The 16,901-nt window shown below is 34.4% G+C and overlaps 1 protein-coding gene across 2 annotated transcripts in view; it reads left to right on the top strand.

Annotated features, from left to right (window-relative positions):
- The window catches only part of JMJD1C (jumonji domain containing 1C), a 248,697-nt gene that overhangs the window by 163,702 nt on the left and 68,094 nt on the right, over positions 1 to 16,901 (top strand). The window contains exons 1-2 of one of the 2 annotated variants that reach the window (XM_007446797.1): positions 9,873 to 10,439; positions 14,249 to 14,362. Coding sequence is in view for 1 of the 2 variants with exons in the window: in XM_007446796.1 (XP_007446858.1) it covers positions 14,249 to 14,362 (114 nt within the window). In the remaining variant the exon portion in view is untranslated. Of the gene's footprint in view, positions 1 to 9,872; positions 10,440 to 14,248; positions 14,363 to 16,901 lie in introns of those variants that run through there. The other variant, XM_007446796.1, reaches the window with a different exon arrangement.

Consider the following 16,901-nt stretch of genomic DNA (forward strand, 5'->3'; position numbering starts at 1 on the left):
CCCTCCCCCTTCCCTCTCCCCACTGGTAACCACTAGTTTGTTCTCTGTATCTGTGAGTTTGCTTCTTTTTTGTTACATTCAGTAGTTTGTTGTGTTTTAGCAGTTGCTTCCTTATGTAGCATTTCTCCCCATCAGAGTAGAAAAATTCATAGTTCCATGACCATTTAAATGATTTGATTTTTTTTTTTTTAAGCTAAATCATGTAACCTTTTGAGTATGCTCATGTTATCCAAGGCCAAGTAGAATACAGCTCGAAGTTTGACCTAAATGTGTTGGGAAGAAGGAAAGATGATCCTAAGGATTCCTGAAATCAGGAAAAATTGTTCTACTTTAAAAAGCTCTTAAAAACAGGTGGTCAGTGGTCAATGCAGAGAAGTTTTCAGATCCCTAAGGAGAAAACAACTGTTTGAAAAGCTATAAAACACTGCTAAATCCACAGGAGTCCCAAAGAAGTTTATTTGTCCAGACTGCTTACAGGCTGTCTGAAACTTTGAAGGAAACTAAGATCCTGGAAGGAATCTATTATCCATGAAGAGTCTAATTGTGAAACTTTCCTCTCTCTCTACGGAGATATACTTAAGCAAGGCTTCTGGGCATCACTAATGGGCCTTAGCTTTTTCCCTTCCCACTTAGCCTTAGGACTTTTGTTGCCTCATCCCCTTAGAGGGAGATGTCCTCAATGAAACAGGAACTGACCTAAATTAAGAAAACAGAGCTTTCCAGGGGAGGGATTTCGTTTAAAGGAAGTGTAGCAAAATTATATTAGTGGTTATTGACCTGAAATTAGGTTATGGGTATTCGTTTTCTCTGGGAGTTTTTGTTTTGTTTTGTTTTTGTGGGTTTTCTTCCAATATAAACTTTCATTTGTCCTGTAATATGTTAGAAGGGAAGGAAAGTTCATTTTGAATGAATCATAATTTGTTAGTAATTCAAAGAAAACACTTTAGTACCAAAGTCTTTATGTGAAATTCTCTCTTCCATTGTAGCCTTTTAACTTGGCATTGTAGTTAGTACTTTATTTCAGGCCCGTCAAAATGTTGGCATAAGTTATAATACTTAATGAAATATGCTTGAAACTTTGATAACTTTGGTATTACCATATTTTGAATCTAAATACTACTTAGCATATGGATCATTATCACCTAAAATGTGTTAAGTTAAAAAATAACCAAAATAGCTACTCTATTATACTTAATGGAAGTCATGAATCCTCGTTAGTTGAAAAATTCCGCTTCCAGATTGTTGCTGACATCATCAGAGTTTTTGACAAAAAAGGAGATAATGGAGAAATAATTGTAGAGTCTTTGTTGACTTGTGCTGCACAAGTAACAGATGTTTGCCAGACAGAAATGAGCAAAACCAATAAAGAAATAGATATCCTATTCAAGTTTCCAAGAGTACAAGCAGTGAAATGATTAATAAAAATTGGAAGAAATATTTTATTTAGCTTAACTTTGAATTTCTTCTGTGATTTTGATTATAAGCATTTTAACACGTGCTTTGCATTTATGGTTGAGTAGATTTAATTTTGTAATATTTTTTATTCTCACAAAATTACATTTACTTTTTTTTTTTTTTGTGGTGGTACGTGGGCCTCTCACTGTTGTGGACTCTCCCGTTGAGGAGCACAGGCTCCAGACGTGCAGGCCCAGCGGCCATGGCTCACGGGCCCAGCCGCTCCACAGCATGTGGGATCTTCCGGACCAGGGCGCGAACCCGTGTCCCCTGCATCGGCAGGCGGACTCTCAACCACTGCGCCACCAGGGAATCCCTACATTTACTTTTTCAACGTAAGAGATGAAGGATCTGTGGGTTACAGAAATTCTGTGCCCCAAAAGTCTCCCATGTAGTTATTTCTGCCAAGCAGAACAAGTCTTGGTTAACTTAATTTATTCTGAAATGAGATGTTACTTTTTACTTTTAATTCTGCCACCTTGTCAGTAATACATGAACATTCAGCAGTACTCTTTTTATGCTTTCTTATATGCAAAAGCAGCAGTAGCAGTGTTTATGAAAAGTTTGGTTTAATTTTATCTTCGCTTTGCTCTTAAACATTAAATTGCTTAATGAATACAGTATTAGAATCTTAGAATTGGAAAAAATCTTTGATATTTCATAAACAACCCCTTACCAAAGCCAGAAATGGGATCCATCAGTGACAAGCTTGCCAAGTTAGTTTTCATCGAGATTCTTCTTGAGTGCTTCTTGTTATTGGAAGCTCACTACTTCATGAGTAAGTGTCCCTTGGTTTGATAGTGTTTAATTATTAAAAATTTGTACATTCTTTGTGCTGAGCTAGAATTGGCCTTCGTGGAAATTTTACTTACAAGCTTCTTCCTTTTCAAATTACCCAACCCTTTAAATAATTGTACATAGTTAATTATTGTTTGCTCTCCTCTTCTCCATTCCTTCAAATGATCCTAATAATTTATGATTTTTAAGTGTCGACACATCTCAGTTTGTAATTGTTCCTCTTCTATTATGATGTCCCAAATTGATCAAGATATTCAGAGATGGTATGACCAGTGCAAAATCTAAGGGGACCAGTACCTCCCTTGGTCTGGGTACTTTGTGTCAGAATTTGATTTGTCACCACTCTGTCCTCTCTTTTTACAAAATACATGACTTTGGGCTTCCCTGGTGGTGCAGTGGTTGAGAGTCCGCCTGCCGATGCAGGAGACACGGGTTCGTGCCCCGGTCCGGGAAGATCCCACATGCCGCGGATCAGCTAGGCCCGTGAGCCATGGCCGCTAAGCCTGCGCGTACAGAGCCTATTCTCCGCAACGGGAGAGGCGACAACAGTGAGAGGCCCGCGTACTGCTAAAAAAAAACAAACAGGGCTTCCCTGGTGGCGCAGTGGTTCAGAATCTGCCTGCCAATGCAGGGGACACAGGTTCGAGCCCTGGTCTGGGAAGATCCCACATACCACGGAGCAACTGGGCCTGTGAGCCACAATTACTGAGCCTGCGCGTCTGAAGCCTGTGCTGCGCAACAAGAGAGGCCGCGATAGTGACAGAGGTCTGCGCACCGCGATGAAGAGTGGCCCCCGCTTGCCACAACTAGAGAAAGCCCACGCATAGAAACAAAGACCCAACACAGTCATAAATAAATAAATACAAAACAAACAAACAAACAAACAAACAAGCATGACTTCTGTTGGTTTAGTGTCTTGAAATCCTCCAGGATTCTTTCATATGAATTTCTAGGAAGCTAGATCTCCCTTACATTCTACCTATGTAGTTGATTTTTTCAACCTAAAAATAGAACCTAACCTTTTGATTATTAACTTTGGGAGTAATCTAGTTCTTAATTGCATTTTTTGTGAGATATATTTTGGAATCATTCTGTCATTTATTAATTTGCAAATAAAGACAGCCTTCAAGTGATAGTGTGTAAGACCAAAGATGAAGAGATGCTATGTTATAGGTTAAAAACAGTACTATTATTCAGTACTGTTTAACTAGGTACAAATGTACCAAGAACTGTCATCTAGCCCATATTTCATTGACTTACGTATTGCAAATTTTCTTGGTGAAAGTAACCTTTGTTTTTATTAAAAGACAAATTATTCTCAATGAGTATATTTGTCTCTTAGTAACTGTCACTGTGTGGGGTTTTTTGTTTGTTTGTTTGTTTTTTCATGATTCTAATTATCCATCTTAGAGTTTTTCTAGAGTTCATTTACTAGCATGTAGTTTTGTTCCTAAATTGCCCCTTTCCTCCTTTATAAATATTAATAGATACGTCTCTCTAATATCTTGATAATGTCATGGTTTTTTTCAAAGATTGCCAGTAATGGCTCTGAGTTTATGTCTATCAATTTAATATTCTAACATGTAATTTATTTGAACCCTCTAAACTTGGAATTTTGGTTGTTTAACAAAAGCATGAAGATTTTCCTATTATTTTTGTAATAGTAGAGAAGTGAAGAAGGCCTAAATATCCAACACTGAGAAAAGGTATAATAAACTTAATGTTCATTTGCTTGATTAAGTATTTATTAGATAGCTATTTTAAATGATGGCAATGTAATAACATAAAAAGAGTACTAAGTGGAGAATTCCCTGGCAGTGCAGTGCTTAGGACTCTCTGCTTTCACTGCAGGGGCCTGGGTTCAGTCCCTGGTTGGGGAACTAAGATCCTGCAAGCTATGTGGCACAGCCTCCCCCACAAAAAAAAAATACTAAGTGAAATGAGCAACTTATAAATTATATGTGCCTTAAAACTTGGTAACAAATATACATACTTGTGGAAAAAGCAATTACATGCTTAACTGGCTGAGTTCATGGTTAGAACCATGGAATCCTTTTTTTTCACCCATTTCTTTTGTTTTACAAATTATTCTCTAATGTAATTATGTTATTTGTAAGGAAAACTAGTTGTTTCTTGAAACAAAGCAAAAAGGATCCCATATCTGTTTTTTATGGTTTAGTTTATTTTTAATCCCTAGTTTACACTTTCTACATTAAAAAATATTTTTTCTTGATAGAAATAATAGTGACAAAATAGGAATTAAATTAAACTTGCTTTTTCTTTTAACTCTTAGTGTTTTATTGTCTTCTCAAATGGTGTTTTTCAGAATATAGCTTTGGAAACTCTTTTATGTTGAATGGTTTACCTAATCCTGGTTGTTTCTTCTTTCTGATAGGTGACATGTGTCAGTAAAGCATATTAAAAATAGATAAGTTTATTATGTTCTACCTCTTTTCCTTGGTAGTATATAGTTTTGCATTTTCTTCTAGACTAGTTTCAGTTTCCTCCATTTTAAGTTCAAAGTTTAAAGTTTTATTCAGCAGATAGCTAAACACTTTGCTCTCTGCTGCCTCATGGCAACAAGCATAAAAACAATATGGTTGTTTCACACCATCTTACAATGTAAAAATCATTCATTCAGCTATGAATTAGGAAATCCAGTTTCTAGTCCCAGGGCTTCTACAAAGAAGTATTTTGATGAAAAAAATCACTTAATCTCTCTGAATGTCCATTTCTTCCTCTGTAAAAATGAGATTAATCTCTAAAGTTCCATTTCTATTTTAACAGCTATCTTTCTTGTATTAAATTTTCTCATTCTCATTTTACCGCCTCGGATTTGAAAATCCACCTTTATTTTACACTAAATTCCCGTACTTACCTGATGCTATTTTGGGACTTTTTAAAGTATCCATTGATTATTATTTATGTATGTTCTAGTTTCCCATTGTTGTATTAATTAGAGCATTGAAATTTGATGTATCTTTTAGGGCTAGTTTCCTATCATTGATTTGTATTTTTCTTTTCTTTATATTTGCTTTTCCATAAATTTGATTTGTCTACTTCCAAAAAATCTTATTGGTATTTTTATCAAAGTCATATTAAAGTTATGGAATAATTTATTTAAAAATTACATATTAGGGCTTCCCTGGTGGCGCAGTGGTTAAGAGTCCGCCTGCTGATGCAGGGGACACGGGTTCATGCCCCGGTCCAGGAAGATCCCACATGCCGCAGAGCGGCTGGGCCCGTGCGCCTTGGCCGCTGAGCCTGCATGTCTGGAGCCTGTGCTCCGCAAAGGGAGAGGCCACAACAGTGAGAGGCCCGCGTACCGCAAAAAAAAAGAAAAAAGAAAAAAACAAAAAAACCCAAAAAACAAAAAACAAAAAAATTACATATTACTGACAGAGGTTTAAAGGAAAAATATCAAGTATTCAGAATATTATAATATGAGCAAGGGAACCAAAGTAAATCATCAAGCATGATTACTGTATTCATGAATTTTGAGGTAACTACTTCTGAAGTTGTGATAATATTTCTAGTGGTTTTGAAAGAAACGTGAATAACTTAGGAAAGAAGGTTAAATATTTAATTCTCGTCATATTTGGCTTTATGTGGTGACAGGGTACAAGTATGGCTGTGTCCTAGTAACAGTATAAAATACAGTTTAGAAGGTGAAAATTTAGGTCTAAAAATATAGTTTGGAATTACTTGTGGAAAGAAAAATTGGTTATCTCAATGGCACACACTTGTGAAGTTGTAGAGAAAGAAAAGTACAGTCAGCCCTCCCTATTTGCGGGTTCTGCATCTGAGGATGCAATCAACCGTGGAAAATTTCAGAAGAAAAAATTCCAGAAAATTCTCAAAAACAAAAGTTGAATTTGCCTTGCACCTGGCAACTATCTACATAGTATTTATATTGTATAAAGATTATAAGTAATCTAGAGATGATTTAAAGTTTATGGGAAGATGTGGGTAGGTTATATGCAAATACTATGCAATTTTATATAAGAGACTTGAGTCTTCAAGGATTTTGATGTCCTGCTGGGCCCTGGAACCAATCCCTCACAGGTACAGAGGGATGACTTGAAGTGAAACCTCATAATATTGGGAGGAAGAAAGACTGATCAGGGAGATTCTGAAAGAGAAGTCCTAGATATGACAAACTGATAAAACTACTCGAGTTAAGAGTATGTGCTTTATTAGTACTCAGAAAGGCTAGAAGGAAAAAATAAAAGAAAGGACACTGAATTCAGCCATAATGCTTATTCAGTCACAGAGACTATTTGTGTAGTGTTTTTGTGTTATCAGCAGTGATTTTTGTTACTCAGCTGTATGTCGTAGAACCTATGATGTGATATTTACAAAGTTAAAAAATGAACACATTCTGTTGTTGCACAACTTTCCTCTTATGACTGGGGCAGTTCTCAAGGATATAGGTAAGAAAGGAGGGAAAAGTGTATTAATTGAAGACATCCCATGCATATTGGTTGAATGAATGTCCTGCATGCTTAAGGGAGAGAAGAGAGTTTAAAAATCAAGGTTATGTCTGTATCATCTGGAGATCCTCTTGGAACTTCATGGTCTATTGAAGGTATGAAACCGCTACACAACCTTTGCAGTGCCTGGAAGATCTACATGGATTTATTAATGTGAAGAAGTTAATCATTTGGGCACTACCGTGATGCGAGAGTTACACGTTTCATTATATATTTTCATAGATTTATAGGGCAATAGGGCATAATGAAAAGTATTTTCCTGAATCTAGTCAGCCTTCAAATAAGGCCATATCAAATCCAAATCCTCTTTTAACTACTATTGTTTCTCTTGTTTTCCTATCCTTATGTCTAAAAAAGAAATAGTTAAAATGCTAATAAGCCACTGAAACTTAAAGGTTTTTGGTTTTTTTGTAAAGTCTGTATACTTGGAGAAATCCACTTGTTTGTTTAGGCTTCCATATCTATAAAGATGAGGGATTTATTTCTTTGATAGCCCAAGATAAACGGGACTAAAATGCTAGTTTAACTCTTAATTACATGTAAAAAGGTTCTACAGTTATTGGAAGGAACAGATTTTCTTCAGATAGCCATACAGTGTTGCCTTCCTTTTAAGCCTCTGTTTACTTTCTCACCTCTGTTGACTTATTCAGCTTGTAACCTAGAAACCAGCTAAAAAGGAAGGAAGTCAGAGATGTGTATTTCTGGGCAGTAACTGGAGTAGTTTCCTCTTCCTCTAGCCTGGTTTAGCTGCCAGAAAAGACCTTTTACCCAACCCAAAAAAAAGAAAGAAAAAAAAATTTTAACAGTAGCTCTTCAACTTCCTTCCTTAATTCATTAAGGAAGGTATAAGCCATAAGAAGAACCAGTTTAAAGGACTGAAATGCTGCTCGCCTCAAATTGGTGCTTTTCGCTGTCTGGAAGGTGATATTTAATACCATCCCTTATGAGTTGTAAGAACAAGAGAGAATTAAGGAGACTTGATGTAAAAGCTGAGCAACTTAACGCTTGCTACCAAGTGGTTTCTCTGTATTGTTACTTCACTATTTTTATTTGTGTTAGAAATTTGCCAGCGTACCAGACCAAACTCACACTCATATATTTATAAAAATATTTATTAAGGCCAATTTAAATATTAAAAAGATATTTATGGTTTTCAACTAGTTGCACTTGTACCCTTTATTTGCATTAAGAATCAACTATGTAGTATTTATATCAGTGGAGAAGCATCTAACTTTAATGCAGCTCTGATGTAGTATGAAATAAAAGTGAATGGTTTTTCAGTATTGACATTAATTATTTTGATTTTATAAAAATTATTGAATTATGTATCATTAGCAATATATAAATATTGTGGCATTTGGATTGTTAGCTAAGTGTAGGTCTTAATGCTGTTTGATTCTGTAGGGGACTAATAGTACTTGAGGAACAAAGACATGTTTTTAAGTTAATAACAACACATATAGTCAAACTTGAATTTATGTGAGATTGTAAGATGAATCTTGTGAAATATTTAACTCATTCTCTAATGTACAATAAATTGTAGAAAAGTAGTATGATGTGTATTTAAAATTTGATAGTCTATAATGTAATAATCTGAATCAAACATTTGAGTTTCTTTGTTGTTTGTGGCTCAGAATAAGGCTGCCATATTACTCGTTTTTCTGGAAACTTACATTACATTGAATTCTTTTAATTCCATATATGTTTTATGTTCACGTCTTAAGTAATTAATTATGAATGAATTTTTGGGATGCTGTATTTTATATTTTGGCTGCGTTGGGTCTTCATTGCTGTGTGCTGGCTTTCTCTGGTTGTGGTGCATGGGGTTAGTTGCTCCACGGCATGTGGGATCTTCCCGGACCAGGGCTCGAACCCGTGTCCTCTGCATTGGCAGGTGGATTCTTAACCACCGTGCCACCAGGGAAGTCCCTTTACTAACAATCATTGAATAATCATTACCCCTCTCTTTTATCCTTAAAACAGGATTGATTGAGATTTTAAGTGCAATCCATAATAGACTAAATTTAAAATATCTGCTTTTCAGTAGTTCACCTGATGTTTTCTTTGAAATGAAATTGATACATCTGGAATAGATTTAAAGGGACAGGGCATTGGCTGGTGGCTGGAAGTTTTTCTTTTAACATAATTTGATAAAATGGTTGTGTGTGCGGTATTTTAAAAAATCAGTGTAAATTTTTAAATTTATTGAAATTGAGATACCTAACATTGGGACAAATTTATAATAAAAGACCATTCACAAACATCATTAAAAAATAGGTGAATGAAGATGGTGTTTCAGAGACACTAGTCTGCCACCTTCTTGGTCTGCCCGCTTTCCGAATAAAGTATTCATTGTCTCAAAAAAAAAAAAAGGTGAATGTTTTCTTGCACTTGCAGATATCTGACATTCTTTGTATTCAGTGTGTTTATTATACATACAGCACACATCTCAATTCAGACTAATCACATGCCAGGTGCTCAGTAGCCATGTGTGGCCATTATAGGTTTTTATAACTGTAAACTATTTAAATTATTTTTATAAACAATGAAAATGTTTCAGGAATATTTTTTAATCTGCCAAAGTAAATATTACCGGTTCGTTTTTCCTTTGAGTAAAGTGTCAGTGAGATTGTTGGTTATGTCATTTGATTTAACTTAGATTATTACTCCAGAAATGTTAAACTGTTTTTTTCCCTGCATTTTTTAAAATATCAGTATATTTCTAAGGAGAAATGATTAAACTAAAAATAAATTATTTACTTGAAAACACACCTGAAAGTATTTTTGATGGTTTAAAGTTATGCTTTATTTTTTCCAGCTTGAGAGATTTTTACACATTACTTGTTTTCTGCACTTTCTCCCCTTGGTAAATCTGGAAAGCAAAAATTTTGTATTTGCATTTGCTTTATGAAGGAGACAGTAAACTTGAGCTCTCAGTCTCGCCACTAGTCTGTCTTTGTCTGTTGTTAAAATTATGAGCCAGTCTCTGTGGCGCAGCCAAATGAGTAATCACCAGTAATGTGACTCGTGCTGGAAGTGACTCCATCAGCACCTGTGACGGAGGATTAGTTACAGTTTACAGAGCACCGCCTCTTCCCTTCTCTCAGTGTGCCCTAAGCCAAGTAGTCGTTCTCATTTGGGTGTCTGCACTGTTGGAAGCTACTGCAGTGTGTTTCCACGCAGAGTACAGTGGGAAAAGGCTTTCTCTAGCTGATGGATGGCTGTTCTCTCTATTTGGAGTATCTTACTGGTTATGTAAGCGACCTCGGGAGAAATTATCCTGACCCAGATCGGAGGATGCAGTAGTGCTTCAGCTGCAGGATTTCTTAGTCGTTAACACCACAGTGCTGATGACAAAGAGCGAGTTGTAATCCTCATCACTGCCAGGACCGAGCCAGAGCAGACAGAAAATCGTCATTTGCTCGTCGGAGACTTGTTAGGTCACAGCCTCTGCTTCGTTCTGTGGTCTTGGCTTTTCTTACTATACAATGACGACGCTGCAAGTAAGCTTAGAAATGCTTGGTTTGAGAGACATTTGCCTGTGATTTTTTTAAGACTTAAGAAGTATTTAGGTTAGATTTAAAAAAATACTGCTCAAGAACAAAATGGAAATGTCAGCAATACTTCTTGACCTTTAAAGCCTTGTCGTGGATATATGAGATTTAAAGATACTTTAAAATTCTCAAGAACAAAGTACGGTTTGTATTTTTCTGCTTCCTTTTTCTTTTGTCTTAATTTACATTTGGTTTTGCTTCTCAGCCTTAGGAATTAAGGTCACTGTCTTTTATAGATCCAGCCTTAGTGTTCTTAGTTTTAAGAATTTTTAACGATTTCATTTGTTTAGGAAGAGATTTATTGTGTGTAGTAATTTCATAACACTGTAAAGATAAAAAAAAAGAGCTCAGTTGTTTAAAGTATTATAGCAGAAATGTTTTAGATTAGGGTTTTGGAATATAATGTGTTAAGGGAAGTAGGGGTGTTTGTTTTGTGAGGGTTTTCTTCTGTGGTGTATTCTTTTCCCCACCCCCAACTTGTTTTCTAACAGTATCGTGTTTTTCAATAGACCTGCTTGGGTGGGAATTTGGACTTTGTTCTTTCGAGTCACTCCAGTCTTTTTTTTTTTTTTTTAAGACTAAACCTTGACTTTCTGAAATGTATCCTAGATTGTTTTCTGCTTTAGTATTCCTTTAGGGAGATATATATCAGGTTTTTGTAGTTAATGAGCCTGATTTTTTTCACTTGGAAAAGGAATTGTTAAATGTTAGCTGGAGATTGTTAAGAAACTCAAACTGTAGACATAAACTCCATGAATTTCCAATTAAATGTTAAATGATGAGCTTTAACATGGTTTGTTTGAGCAGCTGAGTTATGTTTGAGAACTGCAGCTGATTTATTTTAAAAATGTCTTTTCGAGGAGGGCTCATCTGTTCGCCTCTTCCTCATGTGAATGGAATGTGGTGCAGCATGGAGCCCCAAACAGGATACAGTTGTTCTAAGCATTCTTCCTATAGCTGGTAGGCCCTACTAGAAATGCAGGCTCTCAACTAAGTATTTATTTTGGCTTTATACTATTTTTAAAGTACAGTAAACAAAGACAAAGGACCTTAAAAGAACTCCCAATCCATTAATAAAATTGAAAAAGTGTTTTGTTTAATTGGTAGTTTTAATTTGGATTTTCAAAGGCTTTTTTCAGCATTAGAATAATAGTCTTTTTATGATTAGGGCCATATTCTACTGTGACTTTCATCAGATGGTAGCTCCTTGCTTCCCCTTAGGCTGTGGAAGTTCCTCATAGAATGGTATATCTTTAGAGTCTTGAATTACTTAGCTATGCATGAGTTCTAGTTTCTTTACATTCCAGTGCACCTAGACCCATGAAATACTTAATACATAAAAATCTGTAGGATCCATTCGCTTTTATTTAAATATTTTTTATTATGTCTTTGAAATGGATATGTTTGACTTGGATACAAAAGTTAGTAATGGTTACATCATTGACTTGCCACTTTAGGGAATCAGGATGTATTTTTAACTCAGTTTTATATGTTGTTTGTCTTTAATTTTTCCATAAAGTACGAACAGTTGCATATTTTTAGGGTTGCTTGTTTAATACATATTAAAACATTTCTTTAACAAGTACTATAAAAGTATCGGCACTTGGTGGGAACATATTTTTAGTTTAAAAGTAATTGCACATTTAAAAATTTGCAGGTCGTGGCCCTGTTTGCTAATATTTAAGAAGCATGGTATACTTTGGACTTCCATTTGTACATGGTTATTATAAGTCTTCATGTATCAGAAATAGACCATTATAAACCAGTCTTTTAACATTTCTGATAGCTAAATTCTACCAGTGGCTTTCAGTTTAGATGCCCTAAAATGAGAAATTCTTTATTTTAGCCTAGAAACTAAACCTTTGTTTTTTCTTACTCAGTAATTTAAATTATGATAAATTGGCCTGTTGAAATTTACCCTTAGAACTCTGACCTACCTTAAAAAGCTGAGTTCTGAGAGGTTCTCTTCACAAGAATGTTTTTCATATTATAAAATGACTAGTTCTCATAGGAAATGCAAACCACCTGTATTATTTGCGTAAGAAAGAGGCACTCAAGACTGGAGAAGTTTACTTTTTTTCCAGATCCTACTTAATTGAATTGTATCTTTAGCCACTTAGATAATACCTTTTGTAGACCTTTTTGTTAACCTTCCCAAGTTGATCGACTTGGTACTGTTTAAAAAGAAATAGAGCATTTGATAAAGTTCAAGGATTAAAAGTTCTCCTGCGAAGGTGCCAGTGTTTTCTAGTTTACTAAAAACTAAACAAAGATATAATATGAAAATGTTACATATTACACTAAGAAATTTAGTTATGGTAAATGGAAAATGTTAGATGGCAACAGTAGGAGGAGATAGCTAAATAATGGGGGAATGTCTGTTTTGAAAGTGTAATTTCTCACCCCAGTAAAAATACTTTTGATACATTTGTGGTACTTAAAAGGTTAGCCCTAGGACATGGGAGGGAGGATATTACTGTGATTAGGTTTTCTAATCATAAATACTGAAAATAGGTAGAGGTGTAAGAATTTTTTTCATTTGTTACTTTGTGAAAGAAGATATCATTTATTCATGGTGTGGATAGTGTAGAAATAAGGCATGTTTAAAATATTTATTCCTCTGTGTTTTTAGCTTTTTCAAAACACAGACTCCTTAATGAATCGAATTGAAAGCTTTAAAAAGAATTTCTTAAATAGAGAAATTAACTGCTTAAGAGCCATTCTGAATTAAAAATCTTGAAGAGTTTTTCCCCAGAGTGTTTATTAGTTGTGATTAGTAAGATGTTAGATTTATTTCAGACATAAATAAGAGAAGGGGGAAATACAGTGGCTTTGGATCTCCTGGGGATTTTTACTGTCTGTGCCGAAAGCTTTGGTTTGCATCCAAATGGTCGCAGAAGTTGCCTGTAGCAAGAAAGATTTCCCCATGTGATATAGGTAGTTTAGCAACTTAGTTCCTTGTTTATTTCATTTTCCAAACTTAGATTCTTTTATAGTAAAGCCACTATATGTTTTTAAGATGGTGGAATATTGTTTTCATTTTTTAAGTTTTAAAGCAGTATCATGGCTTTTATTCAGACTGCTTCTATTCGAAAGTGATTGTGGTAGTCATAAGAAAAATGCATATATAGTACCTTTATTTCCTTCCTTCCTCTTCCTCTCCTGCCTCACTCACTCCCACCCCCACCCCAAGATATGATTAAATTTATTTATGTAAAAGTTGAGTCTCCTTTAAAACAATCAAATGACCATGGATTTGCTGCCCCCACCCCCGGCCCGTGTTTTGTTGTTTTTTAATAGTGGAAATCTGGAGAGACTTACTGAAAGGTCGGTTTTGTGAAATACTTCTTACCTCCTTCTTCTTTTCCTACACCCTTCCCCCATGCTGCTCTTACTGAAGCAGCTGGATTTTTATTTGTGCTTGGGGCAGGGGCGGGGATGAGTAGTACACAGGGTGGAGTCAAAAGACCAGATGCATCCTGATCATTTAAAATCCCTCATGTGAATGAGCTAGGGAAAAAATTATACATGTAAATTGTAACTACTCTGTTTTATAAACAGTAATACTTACAATATTTTAAAGAGTTGGGGTAATATGCTCTCCTACCCAGTTTACTTTTTCAGAAGCAATTTCTCTTTTTTTATATTAGAAATTTTTATACACATGTATATTTGATTATATCCCTCTTTTAAAATAAACTGGGACTTACACTGGAATTTTTTCATATCATTTCTTAAAATCTTAATTTCTTTTAAATAAATAGAAAGTACTCTATTGTATGGATAAAAGAATCACTTTAGATTATAATATGAAAACTGATATCAATTGGTATCCTAAAACCATTATGATAATGACTTTAATACTTTGTATTTATATATACCCCGTCACATTTTGAGGATAAAATCCAGAAAATAACCATTAGAATTTTTTTTTTTTTCTCTTACCAGACTTTCAAACCCCTGGTTGAAAAAAGTATACCCAGTTCAATCACTGCAGTAGAATTCCTTGTAGATAAACAACTGGATTTTTTAACTGAAGATAGTGCCTTTCAGCCCTACCAGGTAAGAAATTTTAGATTGCTTTAAAAAATTAACTATTCACTAAACTTCGCTGATATTCAGATATTCTTTAGAATATTCAATTCTAGCTAACATCAAGGTGTATAATAAACCCAGTGTATCTGATAAATTTTGATTATAGGATAAATGATTCATTTATCCAGTCAAGAAATATATACCGAGAACTTAACTATGAGCCAGCCAGCATCCTGTCGCATGCACAAGTGAGCAAAATAAAAGTCCCTGCCATTCTAAAAAATGTTCATTGTTAGAAAATAACTGGTTGGATATTAGTATAAATTATCTTTGTCTCCAGCTCTAAAGGTTAAGAATTGAGTCATTAATGTAATTAAATGAGATTAGTGTTTACTATATACATTCATATCAGTTTAGCATAATAGTAGTTCATTTTGTTTTTAAGTGGGAATTTTCCTTTAGGTTGTCATTAATTGAATTGTTCAGTTTCTAAATTATAATTCCAGTTGTCGCAATTTAAATACAAATACACTTAATTGGAAAAAACGTTCTCTAGTAGGTTTTTAGATTTAAATCATGTAAAGAAACTCATATCAAAAGTAGTAAGCTAAATGTTTTTTAAAATCTCTAGTTAAGTTCTATCAGTTAATTTTTTAAGATTGAAGTAAAAATGCACAGAAGTTTGTTTTCTTTGTATATTTGGATTTTAGGTTGAATTAAATCGGTATATTTTATAGGTTTTTTTTTTTTACTTAAATGTTTAAGATAATATAATAAGTGCCTTGAAAGAAAGTATGAGTGAACTAGTTTGACTTTCTTTTTTTTAATAGAGCTGAAAGTCAATACTCCTATTTCATTTCAGAATAGTTACTGTTTTTCAAAAGTAAAATATAGAGGCATTGTTTCCATGGAAAGAACAAGAGCTTGAGTTAATGAGCAATGGTTTGTTGTGTGTGAAGTTATAATACTTAGGGAATTAGTAGTGATGTGCCACTTTTATTAGATCTACCAAAAGTAGATGATACTTCTCTCGATTAAATGTTATTTCTTACTTTGAAGTCTACATGGGTATGTTTTTGTCTTTTCACATTATTTTTCATAGTTCATTAAATGGCCTCATTTTTGTACTGTTAGCTTTTGCTCTTTGTTTGCAGTATTTTCAGCTAAAAATTCATAGCAGTTCCAGTTTAATATTGGAGGTGTTAGAGCTTTTCCCTCGGGTTTTATTTTGTTTTGGTTTTAGTTGTAAATGCCATTTAGCTTGCTATAGCCTTATTTGTCTCATTTCTAACAGTCTTTTAGTGGGAATTAGACTAGGTGAGTATAGGTAAAAATCAAAGGAACCTTCCACCTCAGTATTTTAATTCTGTGGCTGCTGATTAGCACTGTAGAAGCTTGGATTTGATTTAGAGAACTGAAATCATTATGTAGAAATTACTTTTTAAAAATAAACTCTTGCCAGGTGGCCTAAAACTCTACAACATGTTTATTAAAATTATAGTGATTGAAAGAATTAGAAATAAAGGCTTAAGAGCTAAAGTCTTATTTGACTTGGTGATGTGTATGATTGTCTTTGTTAGCTATTTATATTTTCCCTGCTAGTATAGGTAAGTTGACCTCTGGCCTAGAAGGATACGATCTTCCAAAGGTGATGTGATTCACTTGACATTTTAACCATTTGTGCTTCACAAATAATTGAATTCTCAGTTCTAAGAGATCAGAAGGAATTACACTAACAGCACTTGGTTTAGGATCCAGCATACCTTAATTTTAGTGTTTCTTAAGAGTTTTAGAAGTAATAAATGGTATACAGTAAAGCTTTTTTGTATGTATTTTAATTTTTATATTTAATGTTTTTCTAGCCAGGTTAAAAATATAGTTTTTCCAGTATGTAAATTATAGACAGCTACTGTAATATTTTGAATGAAAGTTTACTCCAGAGACTGATGATGGCTTAGTCTAGGTTTTCAAAGTTATTTATTTAAATGAATTTATAAAATATAGACATACTCTACATAAAGAAAATACTTTTACAGTTCATGTAATTAGAGTGGCTTTACCCCACAATGCTTTCCTCTAACCAGTTGTCCAAACAGTACATTAAATTCCTTGGCATGTTAAACATGGCAGCTGTTCCTGGCATAGATTTTGTAAATAGTGCCTTGATAAATCTTAACCTTAGGGTAACCATATGTAAGTCGAAGGGCGTTTGGGGAAAATTGAACAAGTTTTTAAAATGGTCTCCCTGTTTTTTCTCATTTCTTTAAATTTCATGAGGCAGTTTCTTCTGAATCTGGGTGTTAATTGTCCTTTGTAGTCTTCTTATGTGAGATGGGGAAAAGTCTTCTTTGCAAATGGCCTTTCTGTATAGAGTACACGTAAGTTTTGTTTGAAAAATTCCCACAAGTGATGCTTCATTGTGACTCTGTTTAAGTAGTCTTATAGTGGGAATTCCCATTCACCATCTTTCTCCTTGAGTGCTCAGCATTTTATTCTGTAGTAGTATGCTCCCTTTAGTTACCTTTATAGTGGTGCAGCCCTATTTTTTTTTTTTTTTTTTTTTGCG

The sequence above is a fragment of the Lipotes vexillifer genome, unplaced genomic scaffold, assembly GCF_000442215.2.
Source record: "Lipotes vexillifer unplaced genomic scaffold, Lipotes_vexillifer_v1.1 scaffold1562, whole genome shotgun sequence".
NCBI classification, from domain to species: Eukaryota; Metazoa; Chordata; class Mammalia; order Artiodactyla; family Lipotidae; genus Lipotes; species Lipotes vexillifer.